A 17,631-nucleotide genomic window follows, 5' to 3' on the forward strand; every position below is an offset into this window, starting at 1 on the left:
AAAATGCATGGGTGTACTGCATTTAGAGGCATCCTTTTGTCTATTTTCCGCATGTTTTGAGTGCCAAATAAATTCTAGCATTAAGTTACATGTGTATCATTCTTAAATATTTAAAAAAAATCACAATTTTATCTTTCTATTGATATATAGATATATATGTAACATGTTTTTACAATCTATTTTTATAGGGGTCAGTTTTGCTTTCCCCTCATCTGAAAACGTCCTTAAAACGTTACATATAAAACTGTGTTTTGCACCCCCAAAAGTTTGGGTAAAAAAATGTACAAATCTGAATTCATAGTAATATACACTCATTTCTCAAATATAATCCTGATATATATATAATCTACCATGTATGTATTATTATTAAGTTTCGTACGTTTTAAATATGCGTACATTAATAGTCTATAGTTTGTAACGTACACAAACAGATATAAACCAATTATCATATAATTAACTATCAGGTACACTGATCATTACATCTTTATTAAAAATCGGAGATAATGAATATATACTGACTACAGATTAGAGTCAGCTTGCTAAACAAAACACAATCAGAGTAAATAATTATGTATCCCGCGGGTTAAAACGAATTTAACCATCTCCTTATTTAGATGCAATGCATTTTTAGAGTTGTTTTTACTTTAAGAATAAAAATATGGGCTATTTGTTTTCATTTTCCTATTTTTTAGAAATATATAAAAATAAAACAATAACTATTTAGTGTTTGCATTTACATGTAATTGATGTTTTGGTGTATGTGGTGTCATACAACAGATAAATGGTCACATTTACCTACTGTAGTATGGATGAAGTGTTTTATGCAATATCTTATTTTCAAATTCAAAGTGATATCTCATTACAACACAAAACAACGCAATTTTCTTTCGTTTGGTCTTATTCCAATAAATAAATAACACACAAACAATGAATTCGAAGAAATATATGTGTTGAAATGTATCATTCTTACAAATTTAAAGTTAAATAATCGTCTCAAGAGTACAAATATAGTGACGTTCTTGTGTACATAGATACTGCTCCAGGACTGACTCACTAAGAGTACAAAGAAATAAATAATATACTCCTAAAAGCCGGGGTTTTCCAGCGGTCTGTTTCCCTCAGATAAATCCAGGTGAGTAATAGATCCTACTTGATAAAGGTGTGAAGCCCGGAGTCTGTAGTATGATAGATGTTGGAGATGGTATGGATTTTGTTTCTTATCTGTATTGTAATATTGGATTGGATCTAATCTTATATATAGTAAATGACCCAAGTGAAGTTGTATAACTCGAATTATATTTGTAGGCAAATATAATGCAAATTTGTCATTGAGATCTCTTCTTAATTGGTTAAAAGTATGTCCTTAATATATTTGTACGTGATTTTATTATTCCGTTGATGATATCTGTATTTCATGTAATCAATTTGTTTCCGTATGAAATATATCAAAAATTAAACATTTGTAGAGTTACTTAGATTAGATAATACAAGTATACATGTATTATGCATTTAGGCTGAACAAGCAAATGCTACATTTTTTTTTATGCAGGTGAAGTTTTACCAATCAAATCTGGTTCTCAAAAATCTAAAAGCAGGAACATTCTGTAAGCGTTTTTTTAGTGTTCGCTTTCATATAAGTGCTTTCATCTTTTTTTTTTCTTAAAGAACTTTATATCTAGGAACATACATGCACTCGTTGTTATCTCTATACATCCCAAAAACATATTGCATGTGTAATAAGACTGCTACCCCAAGAGGGGGATAAATCCTGCTCCTGGGACAGTCGGGTACGGGGGTGACTACCAATTATCCCTAATTGCTGATTAGTAGTCAGCAAAAATAAATGAAGTCAACAAAAATCAAAGTTTTAAATTAATAACAAATTTATTTTATAACAGATGAATGTAGATGATAAACTGGTACCTCCAGTTGAACAAATCAATGAAAAATAGGTATGAAAATGACAAAAATTACCATGAAAATACTACAAATTTCACTTCAGAGTTTAAATAAGAAACGTGAAAAAAAATACTCCTACACGTATTTATGATAATTTATATCGGGCTCGAAATTCAAATATTAATTACACTATGGCGCCTAGTCTGAATAAGATAAACTTCTGAGAGAAAGGAATTAGTTTTTATTGAACAGTGCCTTATCAAAATGTATACCGAAGTCGGTATAAAGTGCTTCGAACGGGAAGATGAGCTTACCCGGGAAGTAGGCTGCTATAAGCAGTGGACGCAAGGCGAGCAGTCCGCCGAACTACTCGAAACACGCCTTTATATAGTGTGAGTACACAAAAGAAACGATCAGCCAACCATGAAATGTTACCATACACCTTATTGGATAAAATTACAGGTGATAAACCTATCAGGTAAACCCTAGTGAAATACGTTTTGAAATAAGGACCAATATGGCTGACCTGTATACTTGAACCGTAATGTAAGTGTAAAATAGATTATCACAAGAATTGACGTTACTATTTAAGTATCGTATATTGAATTATCCCTAGCTTAGTTAATTGTTTATGCAATTTATGATTTTTAATAAAATAAACATATGGTATGGGATGAGTTTTATCACATTCCTCCCCCCTTAAGACAAAAATATATTTATTTGTCAAAACAAAACATAATGTAAAACTCATAATAAAAAGTTAATCAATAAGCAATTCATCGTAATAACACTTGTCTAATTGTTCCTATTTCTTCTTCAAGGACAGCCTCATGCGTTGTGCGTTTCCATTTTCGTCGAATACCATCACTTCATCACGGTTAACCGTTGCATTTGTTCTGGTAACCCTTTCTTCATCAAACAGTGGATTTCTCTCGCACTCCTCTAGTAAGCGTTTCCTCTTTTCTTTTTCCTCCTCTCTCTGTCTTAACCTTTCCTCAGTCTGGGTCATTTTCCTCGGAAGGAGTGTGTTTCCGGGTGTAATATACGAACGGTTCTGTACCCTGATATCTACCAATAGACCTTCGACATTATTATCACGATGCGTGGCGCTGATGTGTTTTCTTGCTGACGCCTTGGTTTTAAAGCATTTCTTACACGATTTGCATTTGGATAACTTCCTCTTCTCCTTGTGGATATCAATCCAGTGGTCTACGAGTTGGCCGAATCTCCTGAAGTGAGTCCTGTTTGGACACTCCTCCACTGGACAGGTCATCCCAAGGGGAGGGAATAAAGGACGCTGCTCCTCCTCAAAAGTCTTTAATTCACTTTGGAACTCATTGAAGTCAAATTCAATCTCCATGGCTAAAAATAATATATATAATCAAATATTGATGTATTAGAACAATCAAATTTATATTTGATTCTTATTTTTAATATTGATAAAATCTCTTTATTTACAACATATAAATATCTAGAGTGCATGAGTGCATGCATTGCATATATTAGTATAAACAGAAGAACACTGGTTAATTGTGTTTAACTACAAATCCAAGATGTCTCGTGGTTTCACGATACGTCCAGTTCTGGTTGTAACCTGCGGTTCAACCTCAATTGGTACAGCTGCACCATCTGCATCGCCTGCATTCTGCTCTCTGTTTTCATTCGGTTCTGTCGCACCGAGGTAAGGTTTCAGGTGATCTACATGCGCATTAAAAGACCGCCTCCCTTCTTTAGAAAGTGTGTATGTAACATCATTTATTTTTGCAGTTATTTCAAATGGACCTGTCCAACCTAAGCCTAGCTTTTGTGATGCTGTTGGGGGATACCAACGCCAGACTTTGGACCCTATTTTATATTTTCTAACATTCAACGTTTTGTCATGATAGTCTTTTTGTCTTTGAGCTGCCACACCTAGGTTGTCATATGCGAATTGAAAAGCGTTACCCATAGCATATTTCACCCATTCTACATACTGCACCGGACATTGATGTTCAATGTCGTTTGGGGGGTTTCCAACCATGAGATCAATGGGACATTTAATTTCTCTTCCCAGCATTAGTAGATTAGGAGAACAGTGAGTACTTTTATGCTCTGTGGCTCTGTATGCCATTAATAGGTATGGGAGATGATCATCCCAATTCTTTTGATTATCTTTAGCAAAGATTGAAAGCATTTGAATTAATGTTCTGTTAAAACGTTCAACTAATCCGTCTGATTGTGGACGGTACGGATTTGTTCTAGTTTTCTCAATTCCAAATTTTTCACAAACTAATTTGAAAAGATTTGACTGAAACTCTGGACCCTGGTCAGTATGTATTTGTTCGGGGCAACCCAACTTTGTAAATACCTCTATAACCAACTTGTCTGCAACTGTTTGAGCTGTATGATTAGGGACAGCATATGCCTCCTTCCACTTTGTAAAATAATCACCGATTACGATGATGTATTCATTATTCTTTTCTGTCACAGGCAACGGACCTAGAATGTCGATAGCGACAACTTGCAATGGGGCTGAGGCAGTGAACTGTTGAAGAGGACTTTTACCTATCCCAGGTCCAGGTTTACACCTTGCACAAAGATCACATTGTGCGCACCATCTTTTGATACATTTATCTATACCTGGCCAATAGAATCTTCGTTTAATCAAATCTGTAGTTCGCTCAATGCCAAAATGACCTGAAGATCTTTCTTTATGTAATTGATCAAAAATTTTCTCCTGTAAAATTCGAGGTGCCACAAGTTGTTTTTGTTCACCACTTAATCTAACTGGATTTTTCAGTATCCTGTAAAGTAACCCATTATCAACCACAAGGGAATTCCACTGACACCACAGAATTCGAGAATCTGGATGAAAACCTTGAATTTGGGACTTTGGAGGTTTTAAAGGTGAATTCTTTAACAATTCCATGATTGGTGAGATGACAATGTCACTTTCTTGTAAATCTTGAAGTTCTTCCCTAGACCAAGAATCAAGCCAATTAGGGACAAGAGAGATACTTTCGTCATCAACTTGAACTGGACCAATAACAGCGACATCTTGATCAGCATCAGACTGATTACAGTCTGGCCCCTTATGAAAAATCAGATTCAAGTCAAAATGTTCATCCCCAATTTCAGACTCTGCATCAATACACTCAAGATCTTTTTCGGCACAATCAATACAAGACTCATTCTTACACCTTCGAGGAACAATTCTAGACAACCCATCAGCATTTAAGTGTTTGTTCCCAGGGCGATATTGCATTTCGAAATCATAAGAGTCAATGATACTGAGCCATCTAGCCATCATACCCTCAGGTTCTTTAAATCTTTTTAACCATAACAGTGGAGCATGATCGGACCTCAAGAGGAACTTTCTACCTAACAAATAATGCCTGAAATGTCGAAGAAAAGTGACTACAGCTAAAAGTTCTCTTTTGGTTGTACAATACTGTCTCTGTGCTTTGTTAAATGTGCGACTTGCATAAGCAATGACCTTTTCTTCACCCTCTTGTATCTGGGACAGGACAGCACCCATACCAAAACCACTCGCATCAGTATCTAAGATAAATTTCCCTGTTTGATTTGGATAACACAAAATTGGAGTTGTTAGCAAAGCATTTTTGAGAGTCTCAAAAGATTTCTGGCAACTTTCATCCCAAACAAATGGAACTTTCTTTCTTGTCAAATTTACCAAAGCATGGGCTTTTTCTGAAAAATCCGGAACGAATCGTCTATAATATCCCACAAACCCTAGAAAACTTCTCACTTCTTTTCGAGTACCAGGTACTGGCCAATTCTCTACGTCTATGGTTTTTGATGGATCGGTCTGAACACCTTGAGCAGAAACAATATGTCCTAAATATTGAACTTCTTTCTGAAATAATTTGCATTTTGAAGGTTTTAATTTCAGATTCGCTTCCCTAAACCTAAGAAAAACTTCTCTAAGATTTGACAGAGTTATTTCAAAATCATTTCCAAAAACAATGACATCATCAAGGTAACACAAACATTTTTTCCACTGTAAATTCTTTAGAACAGTTTCCATCAGTCTCTCAAATGTGGCAGGGGCATTAGAAAGACCAAATGGCATTACATTGAAATGAAATAGGCCTTTATGACTGCTAAATGCTGTTTTGACTTTATCTTTTTTAGCTATTGGAATTTGCCAGTAACCACTTGCGAGATCTAAAGTACAGAACCATTGTTGACCAGCCAGGGTATCGATGATGTCATCGATTCTGGGAAGAGGATATGCATCCTTCTCCACAAGAGTATTTAACTTTCTGAAATCTATGCAAAATCTTGGACTTCCATCTTTTTTAACCACCAAAAGTACGGGTGATGACCATGGTCCACTACTAGGTTCTATAATATTTTGTTCTAACATGGTGTCAATTTCATTATCAATTATCTCTTTCTGTGACCATGGGAGTCTACGAGGTGGTATTTTCACGGGCTTTTGATTTCCTGTGTTAATCTCATGTTCTACTAACTGAGTGCGACCCAAGGGACCCTCAGGAGATGAGAAAATGTCTTGAAACTCAACAATCAGATCTTTCAACTTTTGTTTATTTTCAGATGTGAGATCAGTTGGACAACCATCTAACAAACCTTTCAAGTGATCAGGGAATTCATTTCCGGAGGTTTTCTCACCCACATGTTCGGTAGAGTTAGTTGGAGCTATAATTGATGAAACAACATGTACAGAAGCAACAATTGTATCCTGAGTAAGCTTGATGCCTTTTTTACCAAGATTCAGTACTGATAGACAGACTGTTTGTTTTTGTGGTCTTACTACTGACTTAGCCACCAATAAACCTCTATGCTTAATGTAATCTGTTGGTTCTAGAAGACACTCTTCCCCTGTCAATTCTCTGTTAAGTGTCCCTTCAACAAACATTTCTGATTGAGCTGGAATTGTTACAGTTTTACGCAGGATTACCCGAGCTTGATCATATTTATCTCTGGGAGAAAACAAGTCAATTTTCCCTAACTTTGTTTTGAGGATTTTCTTCTTTACCTTCAAGCAAACGTCATACTTTGTCATAAAATTCAGACCTAACAGAGCTTGATACATGTAATCTGAAAAATGAATGTTGGCAACTATAAACTCAGTTCTGAAAACTTTGTCTTCCATTTGCATGTCTAACTCTATTTTCCCAAAAATGTCGAGATTATCTCCCTTAACAGATTTCAAAACAAGAGAGACGGGTTGTAAATCAGCAAAATCCATCCCCAACTCCTGAAAAAATTCTGATGACAGAATTGACACAGATGCTCCGGTATCAAGCATTGCTAAAATTGGTGCATTCCTTAAGTTGACCTTGACACTCAAATAATTCTTGGACGACGACACATTTGCAAGTAAATCTGAACTCTGCTTATCATTGTTTTCAACACAAGACATTGCTTCTAGTTTTTCTGTCACCTGAATACCAATACTACTTTGATTGTTAATTATTTTGTTCTCTTTTTGGTCTATAAACCTAACTTGTATGATTGGTTTTTTCTCAGTATGGACTGAACTTTCGACCTCAAGATCAGCCCATTCTAGTTTTCCGAATGTTGTGCTTTCTTACGACATTTGGTTTCAATGTGACCCACACCTTTACAAAAATTGCAAATAATTTCTCTGGGATTTCTATTACTTTGACCATCTCTGTCCCTGAACTGTGACTCATGTCGTCTCGGTGAGAATGATCTTTGGTTTGAGTTATTTGAACCATTCTGATAAACAGAATTGCGTGCGTTGGGACTAGAACCTCTCTGTCTGTTCTGCACTCTTTCACTGAACTCACTCACACTCAACAGTTGATCTAACTTTCTTTCTAATACTGCCATTCTCTCAGTTAAATGACTGGACTGAGCACCTCCCTGAATTTCACTGGAGTTGGTTACAGATTCCTGAACCACTGTGAAAACCCTATCATCTGTAGGTTTCTTAATTGAATCAATAGGACCTTCTACTGCTTCATACTCTGAGGCAAACGCAATTGCCTGAGCCAAAGATTTAGGATGTCTGAATTGCACATGTTTCTTTAAATCGGAATTTCCTAACCCATGGATGTATCTGTCAACCAAAATGTTTTCCAAATTGCTGTATGGCATTTGCGGATAAGCCCTCTGTGCGACTCTACGAAGAGCATAACCATAATCTGTCACACTCTCTCCCGACTTTCTCTTGTACTCTCTAAACTCACACTTGTATACATCCTCTCTTTCTCTAGGGGAGAATCTTTGATAGAGTTCTTGCTTAATGGTATTGTAATCACTCAGTTGTCCCAGTGTAAGACCCCCTAAAAGTCTTTGAGCTGAGCCCCTCAAATTGATCACTAGTCTCTGAGCTTTTTCTACATCATTCCACTTGTTCAAATTAGCTACCATTTCAAAATGTGTCATGTAATCATCAAGATCCCACTTTTGATCATCATATTTTTCAACCTGGACTTTTTCTTTCTGTCCTACACACATACAAAAAGGAGTATTGGTCTGAGCTTGAACATTTGAGTTTTGTACAGGTTGATATGCAAGATTACTTGCATTGTGAACTGAGCGTTGAGGCGCAATCTGTGACTGAGGATAAGTATTTGATATTTGAGCATTATAATGAGGATTTTGATAAGGGTCATTTGTGTATGATGTTGCATTGACCTGAGTTGTAGAATGGTATGGAGTTTGTTCTACAAAATTTGAAGCATTCTGATATTGTGAGGAAGAAACAGGATATCCTGTTGAATATGCATGACTCCCTTGATTTTGTGTTTGGTAACCAGAGGAATTTTGATCACGTGGTAAATAGTAGTCATAATTTCTGTAGGCACCTGATTGCAGGTAACTTGACGGATAGGTATCCGGAACAGTACGAATGTTTTGCTGATCATACCTGTAACTATCATCATACCTGTAACTATCATCATAATAGTCAATTCTTGAGAATTCTCTGTCGAACATGGGTGGTGTTTGCTGACTAGCATGTTGAGAGGATCCTTGATAGATGGGGTTTTCTTCCCAGTCATACATATCTCTGTTGTACCTGGAGTCTAGATGTCTAGACTTTGGTGTGCTGTGTTTCAAAACAGTCTTTGGTGCAAAGTTAGTATCAGTTGCATGCTCAGAGGTTTTGTTAGGGGACAGGTCTAATAAAGAATCATTAGCTTTCAAATCAGTTTGCTGACAATTTCTCTCAGAAGAGAAGGAAGCGTCTTCCTCTTTTTCCTGCACCTCAAAAGTAACTTTTTCTTTTAAACTCATATTGAATGTTTCTTTGACAAACTTTTGAAAAACAAAATGCTGACTTAAGGAAAAAAAATTTGATCACAAATTTTAATGAATAACAGTGTCACCCCCCACACTGGCCACCAAAAATGTAATAAGACTGCTACCCCAAGAGGGGGATAAATCCTGCTCCTGGGACAGTCGGGTACGGGGGTGACTACCAATTATCCCTAATTGCTGATTAGTAGTCAGCAAAAATAAATGAAGTCAACAAAAATCAAAGTTTTAAATTAATAACAAATTTATTTTATAACAGATGAATGTAGATGATAAACTGGTACCTCCAGTTGAACAAATCAATGAAAAATAGGTATGAAAATGACAAAAATTACCATGAAAATACTACAAATTTCACTTCAGAGTTTAAATAAGAAACGTGAAAAAAAATACTCCTACACGTATTTATGATAATTTATATCGGGCTCGAAATTCAAATATTAATTACACTATGGCGCCTAGTCTGAATAAGATAAACTTCTGAGAGAAAGGAATTAGTTTTTATTGAACAGTGCCTCATCAAAATGTATACCGAAGTCGGTATAAAGTGCTTCGAACGGGAAGATGAGCTTACCCGGGAAGTAGGCTGCTATAAGCAGTGGACGCAAGGCGAGCAGTCCGCCGAACTACTCGAAACACGCCTTTATATAGTGTGAGTACACAAAAGAAACGATCAGCCAACCATGAAATGCTACCATACACCTTATTGGATAAAATTACAGGTGATAAACCTATCAGGTAAACCCTAGTGAAATACGTTTTGAAATAAGGACCAATATGGCTGACCTGTATACTTGAACCGTAATGTAAGTGTAAAATAGATTATCACAAGAATTGACGTTACTATTTAAGTATCTTATATTGAATTATCCCTAGCTTAGTTAATTGTTTATGCAATTTATGATTTTTAATAAAATAAACATATGGTATGGGATGAGTTTTATCACACATGTATCATTGCTACAGCCACATTATCCCTGACATCTGTAGGATAAGGACAGTTTGTAGAACAATTGAGTCCGGTGTACCCAGGCATACATTCTGTGAAAAAATGTACATAACTTCACTATAAGTATATACATTATATCTCCACAACTGTACCAAATATAACGTTTTAGACATTCAATAATTCTAATTTATACTTTAAATGATTTTAACGAGCTCTTGCACGTGTTGGTCGTTGAACTCCTAAAATAACCGAAACAGCATCCGCCATTGTTCCTGTAAATAGACAAAAAGTGTAAAAACCTTCAAGTATATTAACAATAAAAAAGCAAAATTGATATTGTGCCAACTACTTCTTTTTTAAATTTCCTATTGATTAATTACTTACTCTGTACAAGTTCCTCGCGATTCAGCAGTCCTGCTCAAGGTGATTAATGATATTGTTGATATTTCCCAGAGAGAGATGAATCTTTGTTGCAATTCGATTCCAAACATGGTACATGTATTAAGTTGGCTATAATAGACTTATCAGAAATTACTAAAACAGGTTAAAAAAAAACCGTTAAGAATGCTTATGTATTGAGAATCCACTTGCTCTTCTTAAAAAGCAAAAAGAAGTTGCAATTAAACAAAGTCATTTTGGTTAACTTATGCACTGAAATATTTCTAAATTTATCAAACTGTACATAGCTGTTTGATTAAGTAGATAAATTAAAAAAAATATCATACAAGATTGACATTCCTACTTTTATCTTAATGTAAATTTCAAATCTAAAAGTTATAATTTTTAAAAATTCAATATGATAGCACTGTAATATATCTTCCGTCATTACTAAGGTTTCCAGTCTTCACAAAAGGTTGACCTATTTACATTAAATTAAAAACAATGCATCAATATTTACCTAGCTTTCAATTTGTTCTTTTAAACAAATTGTAAAAACACTATATACTACTTTTAAAAAGGACGTGAATATCAGGAATATTTTTCAAACAATCATTATTTCGGATATTTTAAAACATGTAATAAAAAGTTTGCCATTCAAAACGAGGGAAAAGCATATTGGAGATTTTTTTTCAACTTAAAGAACCCATTTAAACCGAGCTCTGCTTTTAAATTAGAAACAACAACAAAACAAACATACAAAAACAATGAATAGCATTCTTACCAAGAGCGATATTCTAAAAACTCAGCTGCTGAGATAACTGAAAGAACTCTATAAAACGTTCAAAGCACTGAAAAAGTATGTATCACTTGATTTCCTGTGTACTGTCCAATCTAAACCTTATGCCGATTTTTACAATTGAATATATAGCTGATTGGTTAGACTTCCTTTTTCCATTTCGACCGTTCAAACGATAGATACTTGTTTGTTTGTTTGTTTTGTTTTGTCTTTTTTTGGAAGGGGTTGGGGGTTGGGGTTAAGGGTTGGGGTTGTGGTTTTTTTTTAACTTTTTTATGGGGGTTGAGTTTTTTTCAAAATAAATGGCAATATATAAATAGAAAAAGTTGTGAAAAGTCAATGACGCATGCAGAAAATTAAGATTGCATTCACAAAAAAATATTAACGAATAAACGTCATTTTTTACAGACACAATTGGACAAATTTTGAAAAATTAACAAAATATGAAATAAAAAGATCAAAAGTACTCTGTTAAAGAAATATGGTGAATGTATACTCGACCAAACATAACCGTTCTGTTCATATGATTGTTATGAATCAAATCTACAGGTAGGATTTTTGCACAAGCACTGACCAGGTAGGATTATTGCACTAGCACTGACCAGGTAGGATTATTGCACTAGCACTGACCAGGTAGGATAATTTCACTAGCACTGATCAGGTAAGATTTTTTCACTAGCACAGACCAGGTAGGATTATTTCACAAGCACAGACCAGGTAGGATTATTTCACTAGCACAGACCAGAAAGGATTATTTCACTAGCACCACTGATCAGGTAGGATTATTGCACTAGCACTGACCAGGTAGGATTATTCCACTAGCACTGACAAGGTAGGATTATTGCACTAACACTGATCAGGTAGGATTATTGCACTAGCACTGACCAGGTAGGATTATTCCACTTGCACTGACAAGGTAGGATTATTGCACTAGCACTGACCAGGTAGGATTATTGCACTTACACTGATCAGGTAGGATTATTGCACTAGCACAGACCAGGTAGGATTATTTTACTAGCACGGACCAGTTAGGATTATTGCACTAGCACTGACCAGGTAGGAATTGTTTCACTAACACTGACCAGGTAGGATTTTTTTACTAGCACTGACCAGGTAGGATTTTTTTACTAGCACAGACCAGGTAGGATTATTTCACTAGCACAGACCAGGAAGGATTATTTCATGAGCACAACTGATCAGGTCGGATAATTGCACTAGCACTGACCAGGTCGGATAATTGCACTAGCACTGACCAGGTAGGATTATTCCACTTGCACTGACAAGGTAGGATTATTGCACTAGCACTGACCAGGTAGGATTATTGCACTAGCACTGATCAGGTAAGATTATTGCACTAGCACTGACCAGGTAGGATTATTCCACTTGCACTGACAAGGTAGGATTATTGCACTAGCACTGATCAGGTAGGATTATTGCACTAGCACTGATCAGGTAGGATTATTGCACTAGCACTGACCAGGTAGGATTATTGAACTAGCACTGATCAGGTAGGATCGATAGAAGATGTAAGAATAATACTGATAAATAATTAGATAAGAATTTGAATAAGTTTTTTCCGATATAACTGATTCGTACATGTATATATGTATCTTTTAAATTCATATATAATGAGGTCAATCTAGTCACAGAGTTTCGTCGTTATGTTTACTAGGATTGGTGACCAAAATAGCTTTTTAGCACTTTAAATTCAGTGGTAAAAAAAGGTTTAAGGATAATTTTACATATGTACTTAAATCGTACTCCAATCCATGTTGAATTCTGTCTTTTTACATGTATGTTCTTTATCTGCACTTTTTACATATATAGATCTCCAAATCAAACTTTTTGGAGTTGACCAAACGGTACACGATCTAATAGTTAAAGCTAATGAATACAGGGTTCATAAAAACTGTAACATAACTCGCAAAATAAAATACAACTAATCAAATATAATTGTACGAGCAATGTTTTCCTTTAATCTAAAAAAAAAAACTATGTAAGCTAATTAATTTTTTTTTAAGTGGCAACCTACCTTGCATCGGTCAACAACAAAAAAACACGATTTAGGTCCTTCTCCAGTTATAACCCTAGCCATTAATTTGTTTGATGTTTTGTTTGCCAACACAGACAAGGAACGAAAATCACATAATGATATTTTTTTAAAAAAATGATATCAAAATATAATTACATTTATATTCATTTGCTATTTAAATGTGTAATGTCATAAATCATGTACCTGTATCAATAACTATCTATGTTATGAAACATGAAATCATGTGATTTATCGTTTTTCAACAACGATATCTGCCTAACATTTCGGTTAAGTGCAAGCTAAACGTACATTTAAAGATGAACTGAATTTTAATATTTTTGATTTTTCAGTAATTGATGCTTCGATAGACATCTACATAACTATAGGAAAGGTCTAACTTGGCTGCTTCACTTATATACTATCTGAATTGTTTGCAGTGAAGGTTCTATATAGTGTTAAGACCAGTTATGGAATTCCACAATTTATAAATGCGACTTCTTAATTCTACATTTAACAACAATCCGCACATGGTGCATACAAATGAAATTCAGTTCTTTTTTTAAAATCAAATCCGTGTCAATATGGAAAAGCATGTCCAGATTTCGTGTAGAAAATTCATTTTAAAAACATTTTAACTGTAAAATGAAATGTTAGCATTGTATAAACATAATCCTAACTGTATGTAAGAAAAGAGTTAGTTGTCTAAAATTGTTTATTGTTGAACATAATGAAAATAAAAAACAAAACATTTATGTAGTAAGCACTGTGCAGGATTTTCACACTTGAAGTATCATGTTTTTAAATAGTCAAATATAGTGCATAACACGTACACTTTTATTTGTCTCACTTTAGAGTTAAGATATTTATTTTTGCCGTCATAATCCTATTATACTTCAGTTTTGTTTTTTTTTTTTTGAAAACTTTACTCAGGTGAAAAAATGCACCCTTGGCGCAAGCACAAGAACACAAAACACTGTAAATACACATCTACTAAGATCACAGTACTTACATGTACCGACACCAGAAGGCATTGCAGCCACTATACATCCAGTGGATATATTACATAACGACTGGTTACAGTTACATGTCTGCTGACATTCTATACCGTAATAAGGAAAGGGACATTTACTTGTACAGTTTCTTCCGATGTAACCTGCCATGCATTCTGCAAAACAATAAAAATATACCAATATTGCTGCTTTTTTATTAAACATACACAGTCAGTAGCAATTTAGGGTAAGTCTGAATATTTTTTTGAAAAGTTTTTCTACTGCATATTCCCGTCCTCCCTAAAACTGTCTTATTTCTTTTATTAATTCCATAAATTAAATACAGCGTGAAAGGTTTGCGTAAATTTGAACAGCTCATACGAACATGCAACCATTCAGGCTACTGGAGTCAGATTACATTAATGTAAAAATGAAACATCAGTAGTTGTATACTTTTGTAAATTTCTGTGTACCGAATGAAAAATAATCTAAAAAAAAGAATGTTGCTATGGAACTGTATATCATGGACGACATCACTGTAGCTGGATTATTATAGTAAAACGGTTCACACAATAGGTGAATAATAAGCACATACATCCAATTTTTGTTGTTTAATGATATCAGGATCGCTACTTATTTGGTTTGCAGTAAATATATTGAGTTAATTCAGACCAGACTTACGTTCGCATATATTGTTTCTATAATTCCACATGTAGCCAGGACAACACTCAAAAGGATATCTGCAAAAGCTCAAAGTAAATTAGATATGTAAACAAAAAGAACACGACAAACACTCCTTCTCCTTGTCTCTTTTTAAATAGTCGTAGAACAGGGGTAATTGAATATCTAGTGTACATAAAAAGAAGTACACGTTACAAATATTAAATAAAGAACTTACATGCATCCTTTAAGTTGTTTTTTTATTCTCTACCATCTTTTGCTAAAGCATCATTATACACTGTTTAAGGTGTTATTGTTTTCACCAATAATCGCTTAAGCATATTTATACAGATTTAGTTAGCCTGAAGTTTTGTCAAAACTGCATTTATTTCTGTTTTTTTTCTTTGAAAACGCCACTTCTATTGCTTCAGGCCCAATTTATGATGCAGTATTTGACTAAAGTTAAAACTTGGTACACAAAGTTATTTGACGTGATTGAATACATGGAAAAAGGGAAATATAGGTTCTTTCAAAATATGTCTATATATCTCTTAAGTAGTTACAAAACTTTAAATGTAGCGTAAATCGAACATTCAAAATAAAAATAATGTTAATTATAATCTTTAGTAAAATCAAAATCTTGACTTAAGTCATAACATTTTCATTTTTTTTCTTAAAAAATCAAACTTTAAGAAAGATACCCATATAATAATACCAAAAAAAAAAATTGTACAACGAATCCCGAGAATCCCCGGATATATAACTCGTCAGATTTTTAGCTGGTTTAATCTTTGTTTACATGTAATTGAGAAATTATTTTTCTCTTGTTAATTTTTTCTATCATAAAGGTAAAGTTTGTTAAAGTAAGATATATCTAAATATGAGCTTCATGTGCATGTTGATTTAAATTGTCTTTTTAATGAAGTGGCAGGTGTGTTTATGTAAAAAGAAAAGAAACCAACAGGTATGGAAACGGTACCCTTGATGAGATAATAAGTTATAAATGAATTCTAAAGAATTTTTTTTTCTATAAATGACGGTATGAGTTCTAACCTACAATTAAAGCTGCTGCCTTAGTTAATATTGAATCTACTCAGATATCTAGTTGACAGTATATGCAGTCTTTTCTAGATTCTTAATACCGTATAACTGGATTTTTCTACGGGGTACTATTCTTTGCGAAATTCTGCGATCAAGTCTTAATCGCAAAAAAAATCAATCGCAAAAAATACGTCATGAAATGTCCCCATAAAAATACCCCTTTCGAGGCCTCTTCATAGAGTCCGAATTCACGCTTCGTTGCGTAATACAGGTATCGATAATTGGTCAATGAATACCCCGTAGTTAGTAGTCACTTCTTCACTCTTTCCCAGCAAAAAATAAAAATTAACTTTTTTGTTTAAATGTCTAGTAATAAAATTCAATAAAAATAGACATTAGTGTCAAAGTGAAATCGCAAAAATGAAAACCACAAAAAATAAATATACCTATTGCTGAATCAAATCGCAAAAATTTGCACCAGCATTAAAAACCAGTTATACGGTGTGCATTTTATTTATCTATCATATTTACATATCCAATATCAGACATTTACTCTTTTTTTTAGATTAGTTTGAAAACTTTATAATAAATAGAGAAGCTTTCTAAATTTAGAATAGTTTGCCTCGGACAATTAACTTTACAGTTTAAGAATGGGCACCCATTATCATAATCTGCACTTTAAAAAAACTTTAAAACACCGTTGCTCATTAAATCAACCAACGGCGACTCAATGTCTAATACAAATCAAGACGTACAGGAAGATGTATGGCTACGTACATGTTTAATAATTTATCCAGGTAAATTGACAACTTTAAACTGTCTGGGGATGATTTAATTGATATCACATTGCTGTTGTCACTGTCGAGCTCCTTACAAATGCTACACATAAAAGTTAGTCTGCATTGTTTCAAAGGTTGTTATCAAATAAAAAGAGTTGTATTTTTTTTTAATCGTTTTGATACAAAAACAACTTTAATAGCATATGTCAGGTGAAAGACTTATATGGTTATCAAACAAAAACGAAACAAGGAAATAAATAATATACAAAAATAAACAAAACAAAGAAAAAACTAAACTAAAGGAAACAAACAACCCTCACCCTAAACATCTAGGAATGTCTTCAAATGAGTGTCGTATTCCAAATATCTGTATCTGTATGACGATGAGTCTGAAGCTTGTATTGTGGATCTTTTCAAACATGTCCTCTGACGTTATTTAGACACGTTCAACTTTTTGTTATTTTTTCCCAGAATTGTTCATTTTAAAATGTTGTACTACAGAGTATTGAATCACAGAATAAAACATTTCTCTAAGCCATTTTCTCACAAGTCATGTATTTTGAACTTGGTTCGCATGTCTTTTGTTTCCTTCTCATTATTTTAGCATTTCCTGATATAAAACGTGCATGTTTTTAATCGATGTAATAAAGGATACCATTTTAAGGAAACGCGTTAGAAATAACACAACTTTTGATTTGAGGAAGTACACTGGCAAAGGACATTCACGCGCACGTCATTATTGAAGATGCATTGAAGTTATAAATCCAATTTCCTCAAACATAGGATTCTGACATCGCTGGTTTACAATTAAATGGTTATCCATATGCATGACAAATAGGACAATAGTTTTC

At 34.1% G+C, this 17,631-nt stretch overlaps 1 protein-coding gene across 1 annotated transcript; it reads right to left on the minus strand.

Moving 5' to 3' along the window:
• Positions 1 to 14,237: 14,237 nt before the first annotated feature.
• Positions 14,238 to 17,416, minus strand: LOC128185567 (multiple epidermal growth factor-like domains protein 6). Its single transcript, XM_052855150.1, has 3 exons — positions 17,101 to 17,416; positions 14,982 to 15,040; positions 14,238 to 14,476 (listed from the first exon to the last, which is right to left on the minus strand). The coding sequence occupies exons 1-3, from the start codon at positions 17,199 to 17,201 to the stop codon at positions 14,238 to 14,240; spliced, it is 399 nt and encodes a 132-aa protein (XP_052711110.1). The 5' UTR covers positions 17,202 to 17,416.
• Between the last annotated feature and the right edge of the window lie 215 nt (positions 17,417 to 17,631).

The sequence above is a fragment of the Crassostrea angulata genome, chromosome 5 (assembly GCF_025612915.1).
Source record: "Crassostrea angulata isolate pt1a10 chromosome 5, ASM2561291v2, whole genome shotgun sequence".
In the NCBI taxonomy this organism is placed as follows: Eukaryota; Metazoa; Mollusca; class Bivalvia; order Ostreida; family Ostreidae; genus Magallana; species Magallana angulata.